Consider the following 20,149-nt stretch of genomic DNA (forward strand, 5'->3'; position numbering starts at 1 on the left):
TACCCGACTTCTTCGGCGAAAGAAAGACTATTAATTAAAGTATAAAGAAAATGGAGACGCGGTCGTCCTATTGATTCTCACGCTGCTAGTGAACTGAGGCACAATTATGTGGTGGAATTTCGAGGCCAAGGCGAAACGACGACTTCAAGGATTCTCTTCAGAAGGAGATTCCTATTGTATTCGCTGTTTGGCTACAATTATGGTCAATATTTTTAATAATTTAAATTGAATTGCCCAGAAAGTAGTGCTAGCCACGATTTTTTGCTTATACGCGTATCTTTGAAAGAGACGAGATTTTAACCAAAAATCAAACGCATTATAGTCTATTTTTATTCAAGAAGATTTGAGCAGAGATGAAGGTGAATTATCTAAAGCGACGTTGCTGGGAAAGTGATTGCCACTGAGAGAAAAGAGAAGCATGGTTTCTCCCACTGTCTGAACGCACGTCTGAGTAGAAACGTTCGTGGGCTGGATCAGCTCGTGAGTCCATCTACATATGGAGCAACTCGTCTGCTATAATTAGCCAGTTGTCTCAGCACGCATCTCTGTACGGTCAGCTTGCTGCTGGTCACGGTAGCTACACTTGAAGTTATCTCAAGGTTCCTCAAGGTTCCTGACAACGAATTGAATTAGGTACGTATGTTAGCTCCGGGTGTCAGACCTTAGTAATGTGTTAAAATTTTTGCCTTAAGGTTTTGTGCTCTAGCTGTCAGTGTACACGCGAGAGATTTTATAGCAGCCTTAGGAACAGCATCTGCCATCGTCTCTGCGCTTGCCAAAGTGAGAATACCTAGTTAACCCGTCAAGTAAGGAGCTCATGCAGTGAGGTGGGACACCACAAAAACAAAAACAACAGTGACGACATGCATTCAAAGTGGCGCTTCTGCCTATTTACGTATAAACGGACTGTAGAAAAATACTCATCCCGAACCGACCCCGAACCAAGTGATTAGAAATTTCCCTAATTAGGTTAAAACCAACAATGAGTCTAGGCATTGGGGATTCCCAACCATAATTAAATTATGAGTGTATTGAACTACTTTTTGTTATAGGTGTATTTCACAATGAATGATTCCAACGAGGACGCAAGTACTCAGCCGCAAAGGAAACCAGGTACTGGCACAGTGACGCGGGCAAAGCCTCGCTGTTTTCTTCTTCTTCAGTATTGTTCCTTTACTAAATTTAGCGAGGAAGAGTTACAGCAAGGAACTGTTCGATATTGTGGTAGAACTAGACGAAATAATCAGCTTTTCAGAAAGTTATCAAAAAAAATTTCGTCACGCCATGGTCTATGTTTGCAGTGCACACAATATCGAGTGGCTGCCTCAAACCCGCGACTCCCTTCCCACTGCTAGCGACCTTCTGTTTCTGGTGGAAAGTAAACTTCCACGCCTTGGCTGGGACGAGACTAAAATCGCAGAATTATTGGGAATTGCGGCGAAAGAGACCGATTTGCCTGACATGCACAACAAGTTTCTGGCCTTTAGGGAGAAACTCGCCGGAAAAACGCTTGCCTCGGGACCTGGGTTAGACAAAGACAGCAATGCTGGTATGATTAAATTTTTTGTCTGGCAGAGACTTTTCCTCCTTTAATTAAGCAGTACTCATTAGGACGCATAAGTACGAATCCAAACCGCGTACAGATGTAATATTAAAAAGATAGCCAAAATTTGGGGGAATGTGTTTTGCACAATGCATTCTAGCTGCAGTTTTTCTCTTTAGATTCAGAACTTGATCGTGCAATTTCTTTTGCATGCGGTCAATTTGGTCACGACTGGAAATTGCTTTTCCTGCAATTGGGCCTTCGCAGCAATCATCTCGATGACTGTGATGGGGAAAGAAGCATTCCGTTGAAGTGCCAAAGGGCTTTTGACAAGTGGAAGACGATGAAGGGGAAAAGTGCAACAATTGAAAAGCTGCTGCAAGGATTGTGCGAATCTGAACGTTTGGGGACTGCAGAAGAATTGATTGATAAATTAGGCTTGGACGGTACATTTACTGTACAGCCATAATAGATTGATGTCATTTTTGTAATCTTTTCAGGGTACAAAAGTGTCTTGGAGCCATATCGACAGCAAGACGAGCCTCGATCAGGGTACTGTAGATACGCATACGCTACGTAGTAGTTTCATTAACCGTCTGTTCACTAGTACTGATTCGGACAACCAGTCATCGTACTGGTCCACTTCTTTGCGTTCGCTTGAAGCGAAGCAGATGACAAAATCTGAAGACTCCGAAAAATACATACAGGATGCAGAAAAATATGTTCCTTCAGACAAGAGACACGTTCAAATAATAGCTGTTGGTCAAACAGGTATGGGAAAAACGAGAACTATGAATCGAACATTTGGCACAATGGCTACAGAAGCCGTACCTGGACAAGGGGTATGTTATGTCTGTGTCATGATGCCATGTACATTCACTAATTGCGTTGTCTAGTCCGTGACGGACAAGGTCACTACGTACACTCGCGCATTTCAAACAGACGGCGGTGCAGCTCCGTTTCAACTTAGTTTTACTGACACGCCAGGCCTGGGCGACACCAAAGCTAGGTTTTCGGACGACGACATTTGCAAAGCTATAAAAAAGTCTATTGAACCTAATGCAGCCGTGTTTATTCTTTACTTCATTAAGAATGGAGAATCAAAAAATCAGAGGCACATTGACGCAATTAAAAAGCTTGAGACAGTGACCGAAAGCCAAATAACTTCTGTAGTTATGACCAACGCAACAAAAATGCCAGACTTTGGTGAATGCTCAAGACTCCCTGTTGCTGAAACGTTTAGGAGCTTATATAAAGAACTAGAGTTAGCGTGGACCCCGAAAACTATTTTCAAATCAAACAAAGGACTTAGGCGTGAATGCGAAGAAACAACTAGTAGTTGTGAAAGAACTCTTTCTATACCAAGAAAAGGACTTCTGTCTGAATGCATAGAAATTTTGGAAGAAGAAGAAAATGTCAATGAGTTTGACAAACAATTTAACGGCGATCCTTGGAGTGACAAGACAAAAAAACTTGTTGTTAAACTGTACTTCCGAAGAAAAATTCGCCGCGAATGGAAGGATTGGTTTCGGGAGCATCTAGGCAGACCTTATCTTCGTGTTATCAAGATTGAAAATGACACTGTTGAATACGGAGATGAGCAGGGGAAGTACGTGCATGTAGGAGTGCACTGTCTTTCTGTCAGTAATCCCTATTTTTAGATTTGGCCTCTTTCAGTTTCACACAAAGCTTGGTCTAGTTTTGAACGAAAAGTCATACGCTTCATGGGTTTTTTCCCTGATGACTTTAGATCAAGTTCAAGCAGTGACAGAAAATTTAGATATTTCTGTACGTATTTGGAAATTAGTTGTTTACCTAAAGATTAATTTTTCAATGCAGGCAATTGATGTCAGCTCTCAGACAAATGACGTCATTTTGAAAATACTGGTAGAGTTTATTTATAATTGCTTCGTACAGCAGTTATACCTTTTCCGACATAGGCGCCAAAAGATGATTCATCTAAAGCGACAAGAATTGCAAGAGAACTATCAAGTAGAGGTGCGTGCGGTACACAGTTAAGTCTACAGACTTAATTAACTAGTAGTCAATAACAAGTTGACATTACTGTCTACTAACATGGGGTCTCTTTAGGAATTCTGCGGTTTCTCCGGACCCAATTATTACGTCTCCTCGTAAGTGAAAGACCATGTACATGTCAATGCTCTATTTAGAATAACATTTTAGAATTGGTTAAAAAGTGTAATCTACAGAAAGTTAAAGCCACCATCTGCTCAGCAAACAAAAACGCTATCTGCTACAGAAACGCTATCTGCTCAGTATACAGAAACGTCTGTTTGAGCAATGCCGTTTTTTTACTCAAATAAGTTTTGGTTTTAGTACAAGTTTGAATAAAATCGTATGATCCAGGTAGCAGCCAGGGATGACTGCCGCAAGCTAGGCTCATTTGCAGCGTACTCGCAGAAACGTTCGTCAACGCGCGGAAGTCTGCAGGTCGACTTACTCGGCTAAGCGTCTCTGCAATGAATTCCAGCATAGATGTAAGAGGAGATTCAGGAGATTCCGAGCACTGCATCTGTTCCACGTACCTACACAAGCGATGAAAGTAACGCACGACACCAGAAGACTTTTGTTGCCTTTTTTGTCTTCTCTGCCAACCATGCATTGCGTATAATTATATTGGCTTGAGTTTGCAGGACGCAGCTTGCTTGAACGTTTTCATCTATTAGTAGGATGTTTTGAATGTTTTCTAGCGTCTTGACGCCTCTTACTTGGCTCTATCACGCTCGTCATCGGCTCGACAACAATCGAATACAATCCTCAGTAACGCTACATTGTATGCAAGCTCCGCTGGACGTCGCAGAAAGGCACAGAACTCACTCACGATGGAGCGGATGGAGCGTGGTCTAGGTGGCGTAGCGCACGTTATACCCGCACGATGTCTTCAGGAAGAGCGCCAGAATGGCTCGAGAAAAGCATTTCTCTTGTCCAAGAATGGCTTGACAACAATAGAAAGGCAGACACAAATGATCTAAGAAAGCTCAAGAAGCTGTTACTTGAAGGAAAAGGCAAGCACGGGTCTCACTTTCAATTTCAATTTTCGTCCGATGGACTTTTCGTCCTCAGCGACTTGCTCCTTAGCTAGGTTTGCCAAATCTTAGGTCTGCAGCTTCGTTTTCAAGCCTGTGGGGAAATGGCCTAATCGCTATTAGCAGATTTATTTATAATCTAACCTAATATCATTTCTAGATGAATACAACAAAGACAGTCGGGTAGAACAATCCGATTTGAGTGCAAAGCCGTGGAAACGACTAGCAAAACAGGGCGCATTTGCCACTGTGTATGAAGCTCAGCTGGCCGGACGAAGAGTCGCTGTAAAAGTGCTCAATAAAAATAAATTACCCGACTTCTTCCGCGAAGGAAGAATGTTAAAGTATTGAGAAAACCGAGACACAAATGTTGAATTGATTCTCACGTTGCTCTAGAGAACTTAGACACGATCACGTGGTCGAATTTCGAGGCCAAGGCGAGACGATGATCAACGACTTCAAGGATTCTCGTCAGAAGGAGATTCCGATTGGACGTCACTTTCTCGTCATGGAATTCGTTCCGAGCAATTTGGAACGATACGTCAAGAAGCGCTCGAACGCGGAGAAGCACGGCTTGGATCACGTGGACGTGTGGAATTTCGGCGAGCAAATTCTGAGCGGACTCACCTATTTGCACACAAGACAACCACCAATCGCTCACATGGATCTCAAGCCAGATAATCTATTGGTATATAAATAAATAAATAAATAAATAAATAAATAAATAATTGTAATACCTTTAATGATAGTTTTTTCTTTAGCTTGATGAAAACCAACTACCGAATCCCAGAGTAAAGTTAGCCGATTTTGGCTTGGCTCTCGCAGTCGATCAAAAGAATAAGATGAGATCGTATCGTGGACACGCCCTGTGGAAAGCGCCTGAAAATTATCACAGTCAATTTTCTCTTGATGACTTGCCTAGGGACGCTCTAGTTCGTAGCGATATGTACAGCTACGGACTGGTGCTGCTCTTCCTTGTGACAGGCAAAAAGCCGTGGTCACCTGATCCGATTTTTATGTCATCAGATGCCAGTCTAATGTCCGGCTCGTCGTCTAGGCAAACGGAGACGTCTGCTAGCTCTGTAGCAGACGAGGATGACGAGGACGATTTTCCGGAGATGCCGTCTGGGAATCGCTATGAGATTCCGAGCCAATTGCCTGGAACGTTGAATGAGATAGTGAAGGCTAGCTACTGCGAGGATCCCAAGGAGAGATTGACTGCACCGGACTTGTACGAGACGTCGTTTCGAGGTCAGTGAGGGGGGACTTGTGCGCAGCGTGATAATGCAACGATAAATGTAGACCGGAAGAATCCGTTTGACGTCGAGCAGATATCAGCTGAATATTTCACGTGTGGATTTCTGAAGACGGAAATCTTCGTGGCTGATAGCTGCGTAACAGAGGTACTGTAACGTTTTTAATACAGCGTATTTCCCTCTCTGTACCGTTTCTAGTCAACGGAAGGAAGCTATGCAACGAAATGTCCTCTGCCTGGCTATCCTCATTCGTCACTCCGCTGCCAAGTGAAGCGCGAAATCACCGCAAGCGGAGCCGCGAAGCCGATTGTCAACCAACTAGAAGGACAACTAGCAATCTACGAAGAAAACTTCATGAAACATTTGAGAGAATTTCAGAAGAAGGCTCGCGAAAAGATCATCGACGACAATCCGTGTATCGGCCTAAAACTGCTCCAGCTACCTCGAGCCGGCGACGACGAAGAACAGCAGGTCGTTCTCCAATTCGCCCAGACGACCTACTGCGTCCATCGAGCGATGCGCGAAACGTGGAAAGAGCTTCCCATGGAAACGAAGCACGAAGTCGTCCCGTCGAAAGGAATTGTCAATCCGACGTTCAGCAATGCGTTCGGTCTTCACGTTGCCATAGTAACGGCCGACAAGCCTCCCATGTTCGTCTTCACTCGTCGAGCGAAGCGCATCGGACTGGCGAGTCCGGATAATTTCACGTGCGGCGCGGTGGAGAGCTGCTCGATAAAAGACTACGAAACGATTGATCCCATAACGGGCGAAGCGACGATATCGCTCGTCAGAACGGCGGCTCGAGGTCTCGACGAAGAATTGGGCGTTCATTTAGAAGGCGGCGATCTCGACGCCATCACTCTGTCTACGATCTATTTGAAGCACGATTGGCACGAATGGGGTCTGTGCGGTTTCGTCGATTTGAACGACGCGAGAATTCGTCCCGATCGTCGGCTGACCGTCGAGCAGATGAGGACGCGATTCACGTCGGCCGGATTCAAGGATAAGTTCGAGCACGAGAAAATCGTTGCCGTCGAATTCACACTTTCGACCATGGTGAAATTCGTTCGCGAGAATTTTAAGAATTTCGCCAGTTCGGCGAAATTGGTCGTCGTCAAGGTGCTCCAGTCGTTTTTCGGCTACGCGGCCGTTGAACGCGAATTCAGCGTTGTTAGTGAGGAAGATTAGGACTCTTGACTCTACTACTGACTACAATGTCATAGACAGAAGAAATCTTTCTTTTTTTTATATACCTATTTTGTTTGCAATTTTCAAGTTTCGTATTCGCTGCAGATGGAAGATCAATCCCAAAACAAAATAATCATTCTGTTCTAGGTCTTCCTTGTAGCCAAGGTTGAAAACGCGCGTAAAGTAATTTTTGGTTGCAATCTAGTTCCCAGATAAATTTGGCCTGGTCCCTACACTATCGGACAGCATAACCACACGGAACCAGACCCTTTAGGCACATACAGTACAGGGAGCCAGTGAACGGTGGCTTACTGGAATGCACGGCGATGAAGCAAGACGTAGAAAATACGTATGTATAAAGGGCTAAGCTCTGATTTTGTAGACGAACTCGTAGGAAACTATCACTTGGATTTTCACTCTTTGGCCACGAAGAATACCTTGAAATTAGGTTCTCTTCGCTATTATTCTGCAGGAAGCAGCTCGCTTAACGTTTATCTAGAATGTTTTGCATGTCCTGTAGCTCTGAAGATGATTTGTCCCTAGTAGAGTCTACCCACCTCTATCACACTCGTCGTCGCCTCGACCATGATTGATAGCTCACGAACGCAATCCTTAGTGACACTACATTATACGAAGGCTCCGCTGGCCGACGCACAAAGTCCCAAACTCACGAAGAGCGTGGTTTCTATGTGGCGTAGCGTACGTTATACACGCGCGATGTCTTCAGGAAGAGCGCCAGAATGGCTCGAGAAAAGCATTTCTCTTGTCTAACAATGGCTTGACAACGATGCGAAGGCAGACGCAAACGATCTAAAGAAGCTCAAGAAGCTGTTGCTCGAAGGAAAAGGCAAGCACGGGTCTCGCTTTCAATTTCAATTTTCGTCCGATGGACGTTTCGTCCTCGGCGACTTTCTCCTTAGCTTGCAGTTGTTAGGCTTGCATAATCGTAGTTCTTTAGCCCCTGTGGGGAGGGAAATGGGCCAATCAGTATCATATAATTTCTAGATGTGAATGCAACAAAACGGATGCCAGTCTAATGTCCAGCTCATCTCATCGTCTAGGCAAACGGAGACGGCAATGATGACGACGACGATTTTCCGGAGATGCCGTCTGGGAATCGGCGCGGTGGAGAGCTGCTCAATAAAAGATTACGAAAGAGATCGACCCCAAAACGGGCGAAGCGACGATATCGCTCATCTGAACGGCGGCTCGAGGTCTCGACGAAGAATTAGGCGTTCATTTAGAAGGCGACGATTTCGACGTCATCACCCTGGCAACGATCTATTTGAAGCACGACACGCACGAATGGGGTCCGTGCGCGCGCGGTTTCGTCGATTTGAATGATGCGAGAATTCGTCCCGATCGTCGGCTGACCGTCGAGCAGATGAGGACGCGATTCACGTCGGCCGGATTCAAGGACAAGTTCGAACACGAGAAAATCGTCGCCGTCGAATTCACTCTGTCGACCATGGTAAAATTCGTTCACGAGAATTTTAAGAATTTCGCCAGTTCGGCAAAATTAGTCGTCGTCAAGGTGCTCCAGTCGTTTTTCGGCTACGCGGCCGTCGAGCGTGAGTTCAGCGTTGTTCGCGAAGAAACGGAGGGCTAGAACTAGCTACAGTGTCAACTTTCTTTTTTCCAGACCCGCCCTGCATTCCTGCATAGCAAATATTATTATGTTGCGCAGTCGCGTTGTACGTACTCTCCGCACGCGAAATGGCAGATCCGAACTGGGGACAGGACTGGAACAGGGACGAGCTTGCCGCTCTTCTCGCCGCATTCGTCGCGAGAGGTCCTCTTTTAGGGAATCTTCGATCTGGCGGTCTCCTTACAGCCTCGGAGTGCAAGGAACTCCATTGCGTAGCGCGGGTTAACAGCACAGAGGCAGGGAAAATGCTGCTCGATTATCTTCGAGATAGACAGTGGCCCACTTTTAATGACTTTTGCGACATACTCAACGGCACGGATGGCTGTCAGGATCTCTATCGAAAGATATGTTACAAATGCAAATGCTCAGAGAACGATCCAAGTAGTGAAGTCAAAGAAACTCCGCAAACTATTAGAGTTTTACTAAAAAATGTGTCTCGTGAGACGCGCCGATTTTCATCTATTGTCTCATTTATATGTTGGATTATACGGATTTTATCTTACGGTGCAATGGCTAAAATTAACGTAGAGTCAACATGGCTTGCGTCAACGATTTGGATCTCTCTGACGGAAGCTTTTATTGCCTCAATTTGGTCAATTTTCACGTTCACATCGTTCACGTTTGGTAGGAGGTCAGTGGACAAAAAAAGCAGGGTGTTGGGGCAATCGCTGCCCGTCAATTCTAGATTTTCTGGTAAAAACTCATTTAACGGAAGAGTACCAGATTCGCTCCCTGGAGAAGTAAACTCCGCCCTCATCCACGTTGTAGCAAAGTTACTGAAGTCAACGTGGGAAGAACTTGCTTCGCTTTTGACAGGAGAAATTAGTGATATACTACACTACAGGCGAATAGCTGACGACAATGTTGTTCGGGCAATGATGTTCCTAAACGCTTGGAAGTTGAGTCGTGGTCGTGAAGCCACGGTCAATGTCCTCATTGAAGCTTGCGAGAAATGCGGCATTCATCCAGAAACTATTATCGCTGCTTACAGTAGTTTCTCCTAGCGTCAGGATTTTCTGGATGCATGTTGCTGCCTATGGCTCGTGATTAACTTGAACGAAGACATGTACGCTATTTCTAGAATTCGGTTTCGCACATAGTTGAAGGTTAAAATGATTTTCAGTGTACCTGTCTGTAGATTCTATGTACTTAGGGACAGCACAGCACGTCAGTATCTACAGCTTCTAAGTTGATCTCAGGTGAGGGCTACTGAAAGCTTATTTAAGTCCAACTATTCATAATCAAAAATTTCATGATTTAAAGTTACCGAGGCCAAAAATGTGACGTCGTATTGTTGATGCGTCTCTTACGATTCAAAGTAAAATCAGTTATCAACTGATCTTTGAGAAGGCACTCTTTTGAATGAGAGAGGTTGGTATGTGCATGCCTGTTTTATGAACGATGATTTTCCGGAGGTTTTTGTTTCAGACGAAAGAGACGACAACGATGCTTGGAACTTAACAACCTCTTAGACAAGCCCGTCTCCCTATTTGAACCAGAGCACAGGAAACATTTCATTGAGAAGGCGGAGTCATATTTTTGATAGGACGACATCTTAGCCAACAAACTATAACAGGGACACATGCAACGTACCAGCTCGCAAGACGGAAAGCATTCACACAGCGCAGCCACATTTTACTTTAGCATACAAGCATTCGTTCTCACACGTTGTCGTAGCTGCCAGATGCTGCACGTACAAAGGAAACGATTTAGAAAATTCCTTTATCAGAATTGCGAAGCCAACTTACTGCAGGCAGAGCGCGAGTTCAGCGTTGTTAGTCAAGGAGCTGAAGATTAGGATGGTGAATACCACTACTATGTCGTGGACAGTAGACGTCCTTCTTTTTATACCTATTTTGTTTGCAATTTTGTACCAACGTGGCTGCTGACTCGGCTCGAGTTGCTGCAGATGGAAGATCGACCTCAAAGCAAAAGAGTCATTCTGTTTTAGGTCTTCCTTCCGGTTGCAATCTAGTTGCCGCCGCCAAACACGTTTTTGACTCCAGGTGATTTTTCTGGCCTGCTCAACATCCATTTCACCGACAACAGAACAAACGCTTAGCGGTGGATTCAACGACGACTTTTAGGTATTTATTTTTTGGCGCTTGCTGCGAAAACAAAGAAGACCATCGAACAGCATAAACCTTAGCTACACGGAACCAGCAACACATCACAACAACTGACGGAACAGGTTTTCCTATCCTATATTGACAAGAAAACATGCGTAACAATCAGCAAGCACAAAGCATCAATTTTCACGTCCTTCTCAGGCAACTCAGCGTAAAGCAGCCGTTCACTGGTTGTCAAACGAGCCAGATGCTGCAAAAAAACGGATTAGAGAGTTTTATCAAGACTGAGGCACGTCGACGTACGGCAGTTTGAGTGAAAATAGATGTCGTCAACCATGAGCTTGCTACCCCTAGCAGCGCCTAAAAATTGAACTTGAAACTTCTCGCAGCTTCCCAAGAACGAATGGATATCCAAGCACTTTGCCTCTGAATTGTCATCGTCCAGTTCTTCTTCGTTTGTCAAGCGATAATGGACGAAGTCTTTTCGCATGTAAAGGACTCTGGATTTATCAGATATGCAGAGCATTGCAACGACTAACTGGTGAACGCCGTCGTGTTCAAAGATATAGGTGAACTCCATTGCTTTATTGAAGCTGGCGTGCTTGGTGAGAGTGGGCGTGTTGAATATTCCTGTCATGACGTGCGATTTCCCGAACTTTACAGGATCAAGAAATAAGGCGGAATCTTTAAGGTAAATTTTACGTAAATAAACTGATGCGATTAATTGATGATATCTTGCCTGATAAATGTCTTTTAGGGCGTCTGTTGACTGACCTCTTTCTCTTACTCGCTTCATCTGGGACTACGTCAAAATCAGGCAACTGCAAAGCTAACATATCTAGACCAGACAGGAGGTCGCACGAAGACGTATCGGGATCATGAAGCGGTGATAGGTGCTCTGCAACGTTCCAGGGGCCCATACACATGTCGTTGCGGTAGCCACACGTGTTTTTGTCTTTAAAGTCGCAATCTGCCTTAAATCTCTCTGGGAAGTACACTAATTTTTAAGTGAACCGACAAAGCCGCTCTCCGTGTTTTACCTTGGTCCCGATTGCAGGAGTCGCTGAACTGCGGACGGTAAACCGGAACTTTGCCGAGCTTTTGTCTTATTGTAATTTTGACCCGGAAGAATAAGCAGCCTGGCGCTGGTTTGTCGCGGACGTTGAATAACTGATCACAGGCGTGTTTCTCTGGGTTATACGTACTTGTATCAACCCTCATAGTCCTTGATAACCTGTCTCTGTAGCGCCCTCCAAAACGGGGAGTTTTTATTCTATGATCCCAACTGGTTGTTTTGAACGTGTAGGTGAGTCCAAAGGTCATGCACTGTTGAACATAAGAAATTGAAAATTCGATGGGTCGTGATTCAATTATATAGTCGACGCTGAAATGACTAGTAAATGGAGACCAAACGAGTCTCGGTGAATAGATTGTCCTAGTCTGGGAAGGGAAGCCTAGAAGGTAATCAGAAATGTAATTAGAGTCACTAATAAGACTGAACTATGCTCGTCTCTTGTCGCTCGCTCGAGTCGAAGGAACTCGGTGCACACGGCATGCACGTAGTCACGGTAGCAACTTGAACAATCTGTATTCTAGCACTAAACAAGCTAGAATTTTTAGGCACATTTTGCACGGCGGCAAGCTCTCCCAAGAACAGGGCCCGCGGAGTGACTCCACCACGCATTTTTACGCGATCTCACTCACTGTTCCACCATGCCAATCCAGGAGAGCAAAAGCAGAAGAAAAAGACGACGCTTGAAACTGCGATAGAGTTCGGGCGAGAAAGCATTTCGCGGCCCGGAGTCGCACCCTGCTGATGAGTGGTTGGACGCGGTCTGAACGTACTGGTCAATTGTAAGGTTCAGTTATTTGAACCGCTACGGTTGAGGTCAGTTATATGACCCAGACTTTTTCATTTCTTAGCACAATCATGGCGTCAACAAACGAAAGTACAAAGACGCTGCGCTGTACGCCCTCTCACGCCAAGTGCGCCGGCTACACTCATATCTAAAGCGAATCCTTAGAGCTCGGGGCTCCGACGGCAAGACTGTAAGTAGACGCTATACACGAGTTCCTGGATTCGGGTATTTGAACCATGCAGGAACTAGCCACACCTTACCTTGAAATATTACTTAATAAGGGCAGAGTCATTGTTTTCATAGGACCACACCCTAGCCAACGGACTGCTATAACAGGAAACACATGCAACGTACCAGCTCGCAAAAGACGGAAAGCATTCACACTGCAAGCACATTTTACTTTCGTTCTCACACGTTGTCGTAGCTGCCAGACGCTGCACGTACAAAGAAAACAATTTAGAAAATTCCTTTATCAGAATTGAGGAGCTAACTTACTGCAGCCGGAGTTAAAATAGATGTCGTCGACCATGAGTCGGCTACCCCTCGCGCCGCCTGCAAACTGGACTTGAAACTGCGTGCAATCCCCTAAGAACGAGTGAATATTCAAACACTTTGGCCCCTTCTTGTCAACGGCCAGTTCTACTCCGTTTATCAAGCGATAATGGGAGAAGCCCTCACGCATGGGAAGGACTCGGTATCCGTTCGATACGCAGAGCATCGAAACGACTAACTGATGAACGCCATAATTTTCGAAGAAATAGGTGAACTCCATTGCTTTGTTGAAGCTGGCGTGCTTCGTGAGAGTAGGCGTATTGATTATTCCCGTCATGATGTACGTTTGTCCGAATTTGATGGGATCGAGGAGCAACGAGGAATAGACTTCAAAGATAAAATATCAAATAAATAAATAAATAAATACAATTAATGTTATCTCACCGATTCTTTTTTGACGACTCTTGACTGACCTCTTCTCCTCGCTCTCTCCCTCTGGAACGATGGAGAATTCAGGCGACTGCAAAGCGGCCATGTCGAGATTCGTCAGAAGATCGCACGACGACGAATAGGGATCGCGAAGCGGCGCCAGGCCGTACGAAACCGTCCAAGGGCCCAGACACATGTCGTTGTGATAGCCACACGCGTCCTTGTTTTCGAAGTCACAGTTCGCCGTGAATCTCTCTAGAAAAGGAAAGTACGTATCCATTGCTTGTCCGTGGGTGTGTGTCATCTCTTACGTTCGTCACGATTGCAGGTGTCACTGAACTCCGGATAATCAACAGGAACGTTGCTGATGCTCGTCAACTTTATTGTGATTTTGACGCGAAAAGAAAAGCAGTTGGACTCTGGTGGATCGCGAATGTCAAACAGCTTGTCGCAGGCGTATTTCTTCTCGTCGGACACACTTCTATCTACGATCATTGTGCCCGATTTTCTGTCCACGTAGCTCCATCCGAAACCGACAAAAATTTTGATGGTTTTCTTATTGCCCCAGAACTCAATGGTGCGCGTCTCGAACTTGGCTTCCCATTTCATGCACTGTTGAACGAAGGAAATGGAAAATTCTGACGGCGCCGGCGAGTTTATTTTATAGGCCACGCTGACGTGGCTTGTGAATGGAGACCAGACGAGCTGTCGTGAAACGATCTTTTTTGTCTTCGTTATTACGAAACCTGGAAAGAGTAATGACCACGGCCTCTTAGTACTATTTATGGTCTACGTCGTATGCGAGGGCTCGGCGGGGGCTCAAAAACGGTTAGGGTTAGACTCTACAGTGTAAACGTGAAGTATAGAGTACAAATGTCGCGCTTATTCATGCTTGGGAACCAGCTACAATGTTGGTTCAAGAAAAAAACATTAGCTAGCCGGCGAACCGGGGGGGCGCGCGCGCGCGCGCGCGGGCTTTCGCAAGGGCCGGGTCTAGATTTCCTCTGATTTTACTCAACCTGGACTGGATGGAGGTGAAAACCACGTCGATCCAGGAGAGCATAGGCTGACAAAAAAGGAGATAAAGCCCAGGACGACGACAGAACCCGGACGTTGAAGCATGGCCGTTTGCAGAAATCTCTCTTCGGACGAGTTTGGGTGGTCTCCGTGGGGTCCGCGATCCTTCTGCACGGCAAAACCGGATCTGAAATAGGACCAAGCCGAGCCGCACCCTTGTTTTCGTTAGCCACGAAGCCAGACGTCGTTTGACGGACGCCGCCTAGCGCCTGTCCACACACACGGTTCGCTCTCCTGCGGAATTCGATTAGACACGAGACCGAATCCTTAGTTAACCCGGCACCAACTGCTCGGGCTGCTGGGACAAAAGGAAAGGGTGAGAAAGCGAAGGTTTAGATCAGTGACTCATGCTGGTAACTCTCGACATCGATCTGTTGTCATTCGCGGACCGTTAGCCACACCTAGCTTCGTTCCTCGGGGAACGTGCTGGGAGAGTATCTTAGCCAAGGGGACAAAGGGCGCCCACCCACACAAGCTTGCACACATGCAGATAACTAATGTAACCCCTGTACTGTACCCTCCCTAAATTTGCATCTCGTTCCGGTAGTTTCCCACGGTGGACTTCTCTAATCAGCACACTGAAACGCAACGACAGAACACAGAAACAAAAACGCGGTGGATCAAGCACACAGACACGAAAGTACACCCAGCAAAAATATTACACACCGTGACGTCAGTTCGTTCTCAAACGGTCTCGACTGCACTCATCTGTTGTCGTACCTCCCAGAGGCTATACGCACACAGGAAAGGATCGCTGACTGTTAGGCCAAGAAACTTCTCTGAGATTTTTACTTACGGCAGTTCGAGCTGTAGTGGATGTCGTCGATGGTGAGCCTGCTACCCCTAGCAGCGCCCACAAATCTAACTTGAAATTGTTCGCAGCCCTTCAAAAAGGTGTGAATATCCAAGCACGTCACGTCCGCCAGATCCTCGCGCTGCTCTTTCCCGTTGACCAATTTGAAGTGAGTAGAGTCGTCTCGCAAAGGTATGAGTCTGCCTGCATCGGATAGGCAAACCAATGCGATGAATAAATAATGAACGCCGGAGTGTTCAAATCTATAGCCAAACTGTAGGGCGCTATTGAATTGCTCGTGCCTGGTGAGGTTAGGCGAGTTGACTATTGCTGTTGCAACGATTTTTCGTCCACCTGCTCTTCCGTCGACATAGAGATAATAATCATCTATAGTAGGTAGTTACTGTATTTAATCAGACCACTTATATAGTTTACTTGATGCACTCTTTGCTATTCTTGTTTCCGGTATTGATTCAACTGATCTTTTCTTTTTCTTGTCATATCCTTCTTCCTCTTCTTCTTCCATCTCTTTGTCTGGAAAGTCTTTTTCGTCATCATCATCATTTCTAATTGGGTACTCGGGTTCTTTGTAGTCAAAAGGCGACTCGAATTCGGGTGGCTGCAAGACCTCCATGTCTAGTTGAGACAAAAGACTACACGACTGAGGCGTGTGAACGTCTCGAAGCGGTTCGATGTTGTCGTCGATTTTCCAGGGAGTAAGGCTGCATAAGTCGTTACGATAACCGCAGCTGTCTCCGTTGTCAAAATTGCAATCTGCCGTGTATCTCGCTGTAAAACACAAAATAGTACTAATTAAAAAATTTCAAAAAGGAAGCTCGAGTCTTACTTTCACCAAAATTACAGGTGTCCGTTAACTCCAGATGATCGACTTGTTCGTTTGTGTGTTGAATCCTGATTTTGAGACGAAATTTCTTGCACCATCCTTTTGGTGGCTGGTCTTTGTCGAATAATTGGCTACAGGCTGCTTTGGTGGCTTGAGACGGATCCAGGTTTAAATTCATGTCGATCCATTCGCTTTTCTTGTAGATCCATCCGTACTTCTTTTGCCACCAAGCCTTTTGGCCAACTACGCCCCACCTGGCACATTCTTGGGAATAGGAAATACGAAGCGAGGAAGGCGATGTGAAGACTTTGTATTGGATTCGAAAATGGCTATGAGACGGAGCCCAAGCCACTCTCGCTGAATACAGGATCTTCGTCCGTTGTTGAGCTAAAAAAGACGACATTTCAGCCTGCACGGGCGATCTGCCATCTCAATAGTTTTTAATACGTTCCACTGATTGGGACCATCCGCCAGAGCATAGCTGACAGAAGGAACTGATGATTACGGCGACGGCAATCGAATAGAAGAGCAAGAGTCTCGTCATTGGGCTGATATGCCACTGCACTGATAAAAGGTCGCGAGGAGGCTCAATATATACCTCCCCAGCAGGGCGTATTCTCCATCGTGTTGCTAGGACCGCTGCTACAGGGAAAATCCTGAATCCCTCTCCTGAATCCCTTTAGCGGAAGAGAAGCCGGCTTTATGGTAGCCGCATCCGCTCCTTAATTCCCGGTTTCCATGGCCGACTTTTCGGCTTCGCTAGTTCCCATGAACGTCACGGTGGAAGCGAATGTCGTATGAATTTATTATCGCCAGATTTTCGATGAGTCACTTTCCGCTGCTCTCGATTAAGCGCGCTGTTGTTTGTCTTCCGAATAGTTGTGATATTTAACGAGTCTAGACGACGAGAAGAGCTTTAGGTTTTGATATCCAGTAGCTCTATAAGACTTATTTCAGAGTGTAAAATCCCCCTACCCTCCACATCATTCTGAGCTGCTTGCTGTTGTAACACAACACGCAGCAAAAAAACGACTCTTACCTCTGACCTGCGTCGTCGTCAGTCAAACGTATATAAGACGGCCCAGATACATGTCGTTTGTGGTCGCTACACGTGTTCTCGTTTTTCACTTTATCCTTTCGTACTGTACTTCCCAGAGGCTATGTACAGGAAAGGATCGCCGAAACTTCAAACATCTTCCACCACCCCACACACAGTTGTGCTTACACATGCCAATAACATATCATTCCGGTAGTTTCACACTGAAACGCAGCAAAAAGAACACAGAAACAAAAACGCAGCGATCAAGAACACAGGCATGACACAGACACAAACGTACACGCAGCAAAAAGTCACAAAAACCACCGTGGCGCTCAGTTCGTTCTCAAAACGGTCGACTGCACTCATCTGTTGTCGTACCCAGAGGCTACGCACACGGGAAAGGATCGCTGACTGTTAGGCTAAGAAACGCGTGAGATTTACTTACGGCAGTTCGATCTGTAGTAGATGTCGTCGATGATGAGCCTGCTGCTCCTAGCACCGCCGGCAAATTGAACTTGAAACTTTTCGCAGCCGTTCAGAAAGGTGTGAATATCCAAGCATATCACGTCCGACCGATCCGTGGGTTGCTCTACTTCATTGTTCATTCTGAAGTGAGTAAAGTCGTCTTTCAAATGCATAATTCTGTCTCCATTGGATACGCAAATCAATGCCACAACTAAGCTATGGACGCCGGAGCGTTCAAATGTATAGCCAAATTGCAGGGCTTTGTTATATTGCGCGTGCTTGGTGAGGATCGGCGAGTTGATTATTCCGGTCGCAACGATTTCTCCAGCATCCCTTCCGTCAATACATAGATAATAGCCATCTGCAAATTTATGGTATGAAATATCTATTTAATCAAGTCGCTCGTATCTTTTACTTGATACACTCTTCGCTATTCTTGTTTCAGGCGTTTCAACTGATCTTTTCTTTTTCTCCTCAGAAAGGAACTCGGGTGGCTGCAAGACCGTCAAGTCTAGTTTAGACAAAAGTTCACATGATATGGGCGTGTCCAAATCTTGAAGCGGTTTGATGCTATCGGTGTCTTCGATGTGAGCATACTCGTTAAATTTCCAGGGAACTAGGCTGCACAAGTCGTTACGATAACCGCAGCTGTCTTTCTCGTTGAAATCGCAATTTGCCTTGTATCTCGCTGTTGATACAATTAATTAATTAATTAATTAATTAATATGTCCAAGCAGAAGTCTTACTTTCGCTAGAATTAGTACTGCAGGTGTCCGTTAGCGTTAGATGATCAACTTTCTCGCTTGTGTATTCAATCTTGATTTTAAGACGAAATTTGTTGCACTTCGGTTCCTCGTCGATGCCGTATAATTGGATGCAAGCCGTTTTGGTGTCTTGAGACGGATTGAGGTCCAAATTCATGTCAATGTATTTGGCGCTCTTGTAAACCCATTTGGACCATGCACCCCAAAAGTACTCTTTGAGCCTGGCACATTGTAGAGCATAGGAAATACGAAGTGAGGAAGACGCCGTGAAGACTTTGTATTGAACACGAAAATGGCTATTAAACGGATTCCAAGCCACTCTCGATGAATACACAATTTTCGTCCGTTCTTCATCTAAAAAAAAAGACGACATTTTAGCCTGCACAGACGATCTGCCATCTCAATAGTTTTCGTACGTTCCACTGCATTCGATTGGGACCATTGCGATTCGCCGGAGCAGACGGGACTGATGATTACGGCGACGGCAATCGAATAGAAGAGCAAGAGTCTCGTCATAATATTGGCCACTGAACTGAAGGGTACTGATAAACTGCCGCGACTCCGCTCAATATATACCTACCGAGAGCAGGACGTACTCTCCGTGGCGTTGCTAGAACGGCTCTTTAGTTTCTAGGGTGGGGACGCATGTCACAATATTACTTTTGGTTGGGTTGACGACTCACTTCCCGCGGACCTGAATTAAACGTGTTGTTGTTTTTCTTCCGGATGATTGAATGAGTCTAGAGAACGAGAAGAGCGTTGGGCTTTGATTTTGCGACGAGTTCCTCGAACGAGGCCCCATCTCGACTTTACTTTACCAAACTCGTACCTAGTAGTTCTCGATTCATGGTCGCGGTGTTAGTTGATCCAAATTTGCACAATTTTAGATATGCAATTTTACGAAGAATAGTGTTACCGTGCGCTAAAAGAACATGTGAAGTCTTCATCTTGCTTGGACCTCTTCTTCTCGTCCTCGCCCTCCGAAAGCGGCCATGTCGAGATTTGTCAGGAGATCGATCGCCGAATAGGGATCGCGAAGCGGCGCCAGAGGCCGTCCAAGGACCCAGACACATGTCGTTGCGATAGCCACACGTGTCCTTGTTTTCAAAGGCACACTTCGCCGTGAATCTCTCTAGAAAGGGACGTATGATCGATAGAGAGAGAGAGACGTGCTCGTCGTGGGTGTGTCTTACGTTCGTCACGATTGCAGGTGTCACTAAACTCTTACTGTCTAACTGATGCGAGTCAACTTTATTGTGATTTTGACGCGAAATAGAAAGCAGTTGGACTCTGGTGGATCATTCTTGATGAATACAGAGTCTTCGTCCGTTCTTCATCTAAAAAAAGACGACATTTCAGCCCTGCACTGGCGATCTGTCATTTCAATAGGTTTTAATACGTTCCACTGATTGGGGGACCATTCACCGGAGCTTAGCTGACAGAAGGAACTGATGATTACGGCGACGGCAATCGAATAGAAGAGCAAGAGTCTCGTCATTGCACTGCACCGAATTGTACTGATAAACGGTCGCGAGGAGGCTCAATGTATACCTCCCCAGCAGGGCGTATTCTCCATCGTGTTGCTAGGACCGCTGCTACAGGGAAAAATGTGGCTTAATGGTAGCCGCATCCGCTA

General features: G+C 45.6%; 6 protein-coding genes and 1 long non-coding RNA gene across 12 annotated transcripts; 3 read left to right on the forward strand and 4 right to left on the reverse strand.

The window, feature by feature from the left end:
- Positions 1–385: 385 nt before the first annotated feature.
- On the forward strand, positions 386–3,913 carry LOC136189162 (uncharacterized). Of its 5 annotated transcripts, none has more exons than XM_065977060.1 (14): positions 386–480; positions 537–633; positions 693–806; positions 1,053–1,113; positions 1,187–1,549; positions 1,723–1,989; positions 2,044–2,095; positions 2,151–2,385; positions 2,440–3,152; positions 3,205–3,331; positions 3,383–3,430; positions 3,484–3,541; positions 3,635–3,675; positions 3,728–3,913. In XM_065977060.1, exons 4-14 carry the CDS (start codon positions 1,065–1,067, stop codon positions 3,839–3,841), a joined length of 2,067 nt encoding a protein of 688 aa, XP_065833132.1. In that variant the 5' UTR covers positions 386–480; positions 537–633; positions 693–806; positions 1,053–1,064; the 3' UTR covers positions 3,842–3,913. The 5 variants fall into 5 exon arrangements, with proteins under 5 accessions (XP_065833132.1, XP_065833107.1, XP_065833123.1 ...); XM_065977035.1 differs by having other exon boundaries at positions 693–780; XM_065977051.1 differs by having other exon boundaries at positions 707–780.
- A 526-nt stretch (positions 3,914–4,439) lies between these two features.
- Positions 4,440–7,149, forward strand: LOC136189192 (uncharacterized). Its single transcript, XM_065977080.1, has 6 exons — positions 4,440–4,569; positions 4,751–4,934; positions 4,987–5,278; positions 5,352–5,841; positions 5,893–5,993; positions 6,045–7,149. The coding sequence occupies exons 1-6, from the start codon at positions 4,440–4,442 to the stop codon at positions 7,032–7,034; spliced, it is 2,187 nt and encodes a 728-aa protein (XP_065833152.1). The 3' UTR covers positions 7,035–7,149.
- Positions 7,150–10,847: 3,698 nt separating this feature from the next.
- Positions 10,848–12,572, reverse strand: LOC136183709 (uncharacterized). The gene is made up of 5 exons (XM_065970444.1): positions 12,456–12,572; positions 11,792–12,205; positions 11,491–11,736; positions 11,055–11,435; positions 10,848–11,001 (listed from the first exon to the last, which is right to left on the reverse strand). The coding sequence occupies exons 1-5, from the start codon at positions 12,538–12,540 to the stop codon at positions 10,976–10,978; spliced, it is 1,152 nt and encodes a 383-aa protein (XP_065826516.1). The 5' UTR covers positions 12,541–12,572; the 3' UTR covers positions 10,848–10,975.
- Positions 12,573–12,934: 362 nt separating this feature from the next.
- LOC136199607 (uncharacterized) lies at positions 12,935–14,842 on the reverse strand. Its single transcript, XM_065989847.1, has 5 exons — positions 14,551–14,842; positions 13,843–14,277; positions 13,547–13,786; positions 13,106–13,489; positions 12,935–13,044 (listed from the first exon to the last, which is right to left on the reverse strand). The coding sequence occupies exons 1-5, from the start codon at positions 14,651–14,653 to the stop codon at positions 13,019–13,021; spliced, it is 1,188 nt and encodes a 395-aa protein (XP_065845919.1). The 5' UTR covers positions 14,654–14,842; the 3' UTR covers positions 12,935–13,018.
- LOC136199608 (uncharacterized) lies at positions 14,696–15,271 on the forward strand. Its single transcript, XR_010673107.1, has 2 exons — positions 14,696–14,924; positions 15,156–15,271. It is a non-coding gene; the product is annotated as an uncharacterized lncRNA (long non-coding RNA).
- LOC136199606 (uncharacterized) lies at positions 15,147–16,862 on the reverse strand. The gene is made up of 5 exons (XM_065989846.1): positions 16,693–16,862; positions 16,249–16,632; positions 15,837–16,190; positions 15,405–15,788; positions 15,147–15,338 (listed from the first exon to the last, which is right to left on the reverse strand). Exons 1-5 carry the CDS (start codon positions 16,787–16,789, stop codon positions 15,313–15,315), a joined length of 1,245 nt encoding a protein of 414 aa, XP_065845918.1. The 5' UTR covers positions 16,790–16,862; the 3' UTR covers positions 15,147–15,312.
- Positions 16,863–17,480: 618 nt separating this feature from the next.
- LOC136183793 (uncharacterized) lies at positions 17,481–19,583 on the reverse strand. Of its 2 annotated transcripts, none has more exons than XM_065970565.1 (8): positions 19,343–19,583; positions 19,197–19,253; positions 19,094–19,143; positions 18,930–19,045; positions 18,496–18,867; positions 18,165–18,437; positions 17,730–18,110; positions 17,481–17,669 (listed from the first exon to the last, which is right to left on the reverse strand). In XM_065970565.1, the coding sequence occupies exons 4-8, from the start codon at positions 19,027–19,029 to the stop codon at positions 17,647–17,649; spliced, it is 1,149 nt and encodes a 382-aa protein (XP_065826637.1). In that variant the 5' UTR covers positions 19,030–19,045; positions 19,094–19,143; positions 19,197–19,253; positions 19,343–19,583; the 3' UTR covers positions 17,481–17,646. The 2 variants fall into 2 exon arrangements, with proteins under 2 accessions (XP_065826637.1, XP_065826628.1); XM_065970556.1 differs by having other exon boundaries at positions 19,094–19,123; positions 19,174–19,253.
- Between the last annotated feature and the right edge of the window lie 566 nt (positions 19,584–20,149).

The sequence above is a fragment of the Oscarella lobularis genome, chromosome 1 (genome assembly GCF_947507565.1).
Source record: "Oscarella lobularis chromosome 1, ooOscLobu1.1, whole genome shotgun sequence".
Lineage (NCBI taxonomy): Eukaryota > Metazoa > Porifera > Homoscleromorpha > Homosclerophorida > Oscarellidae > Oscarella > Oscarella lobularis.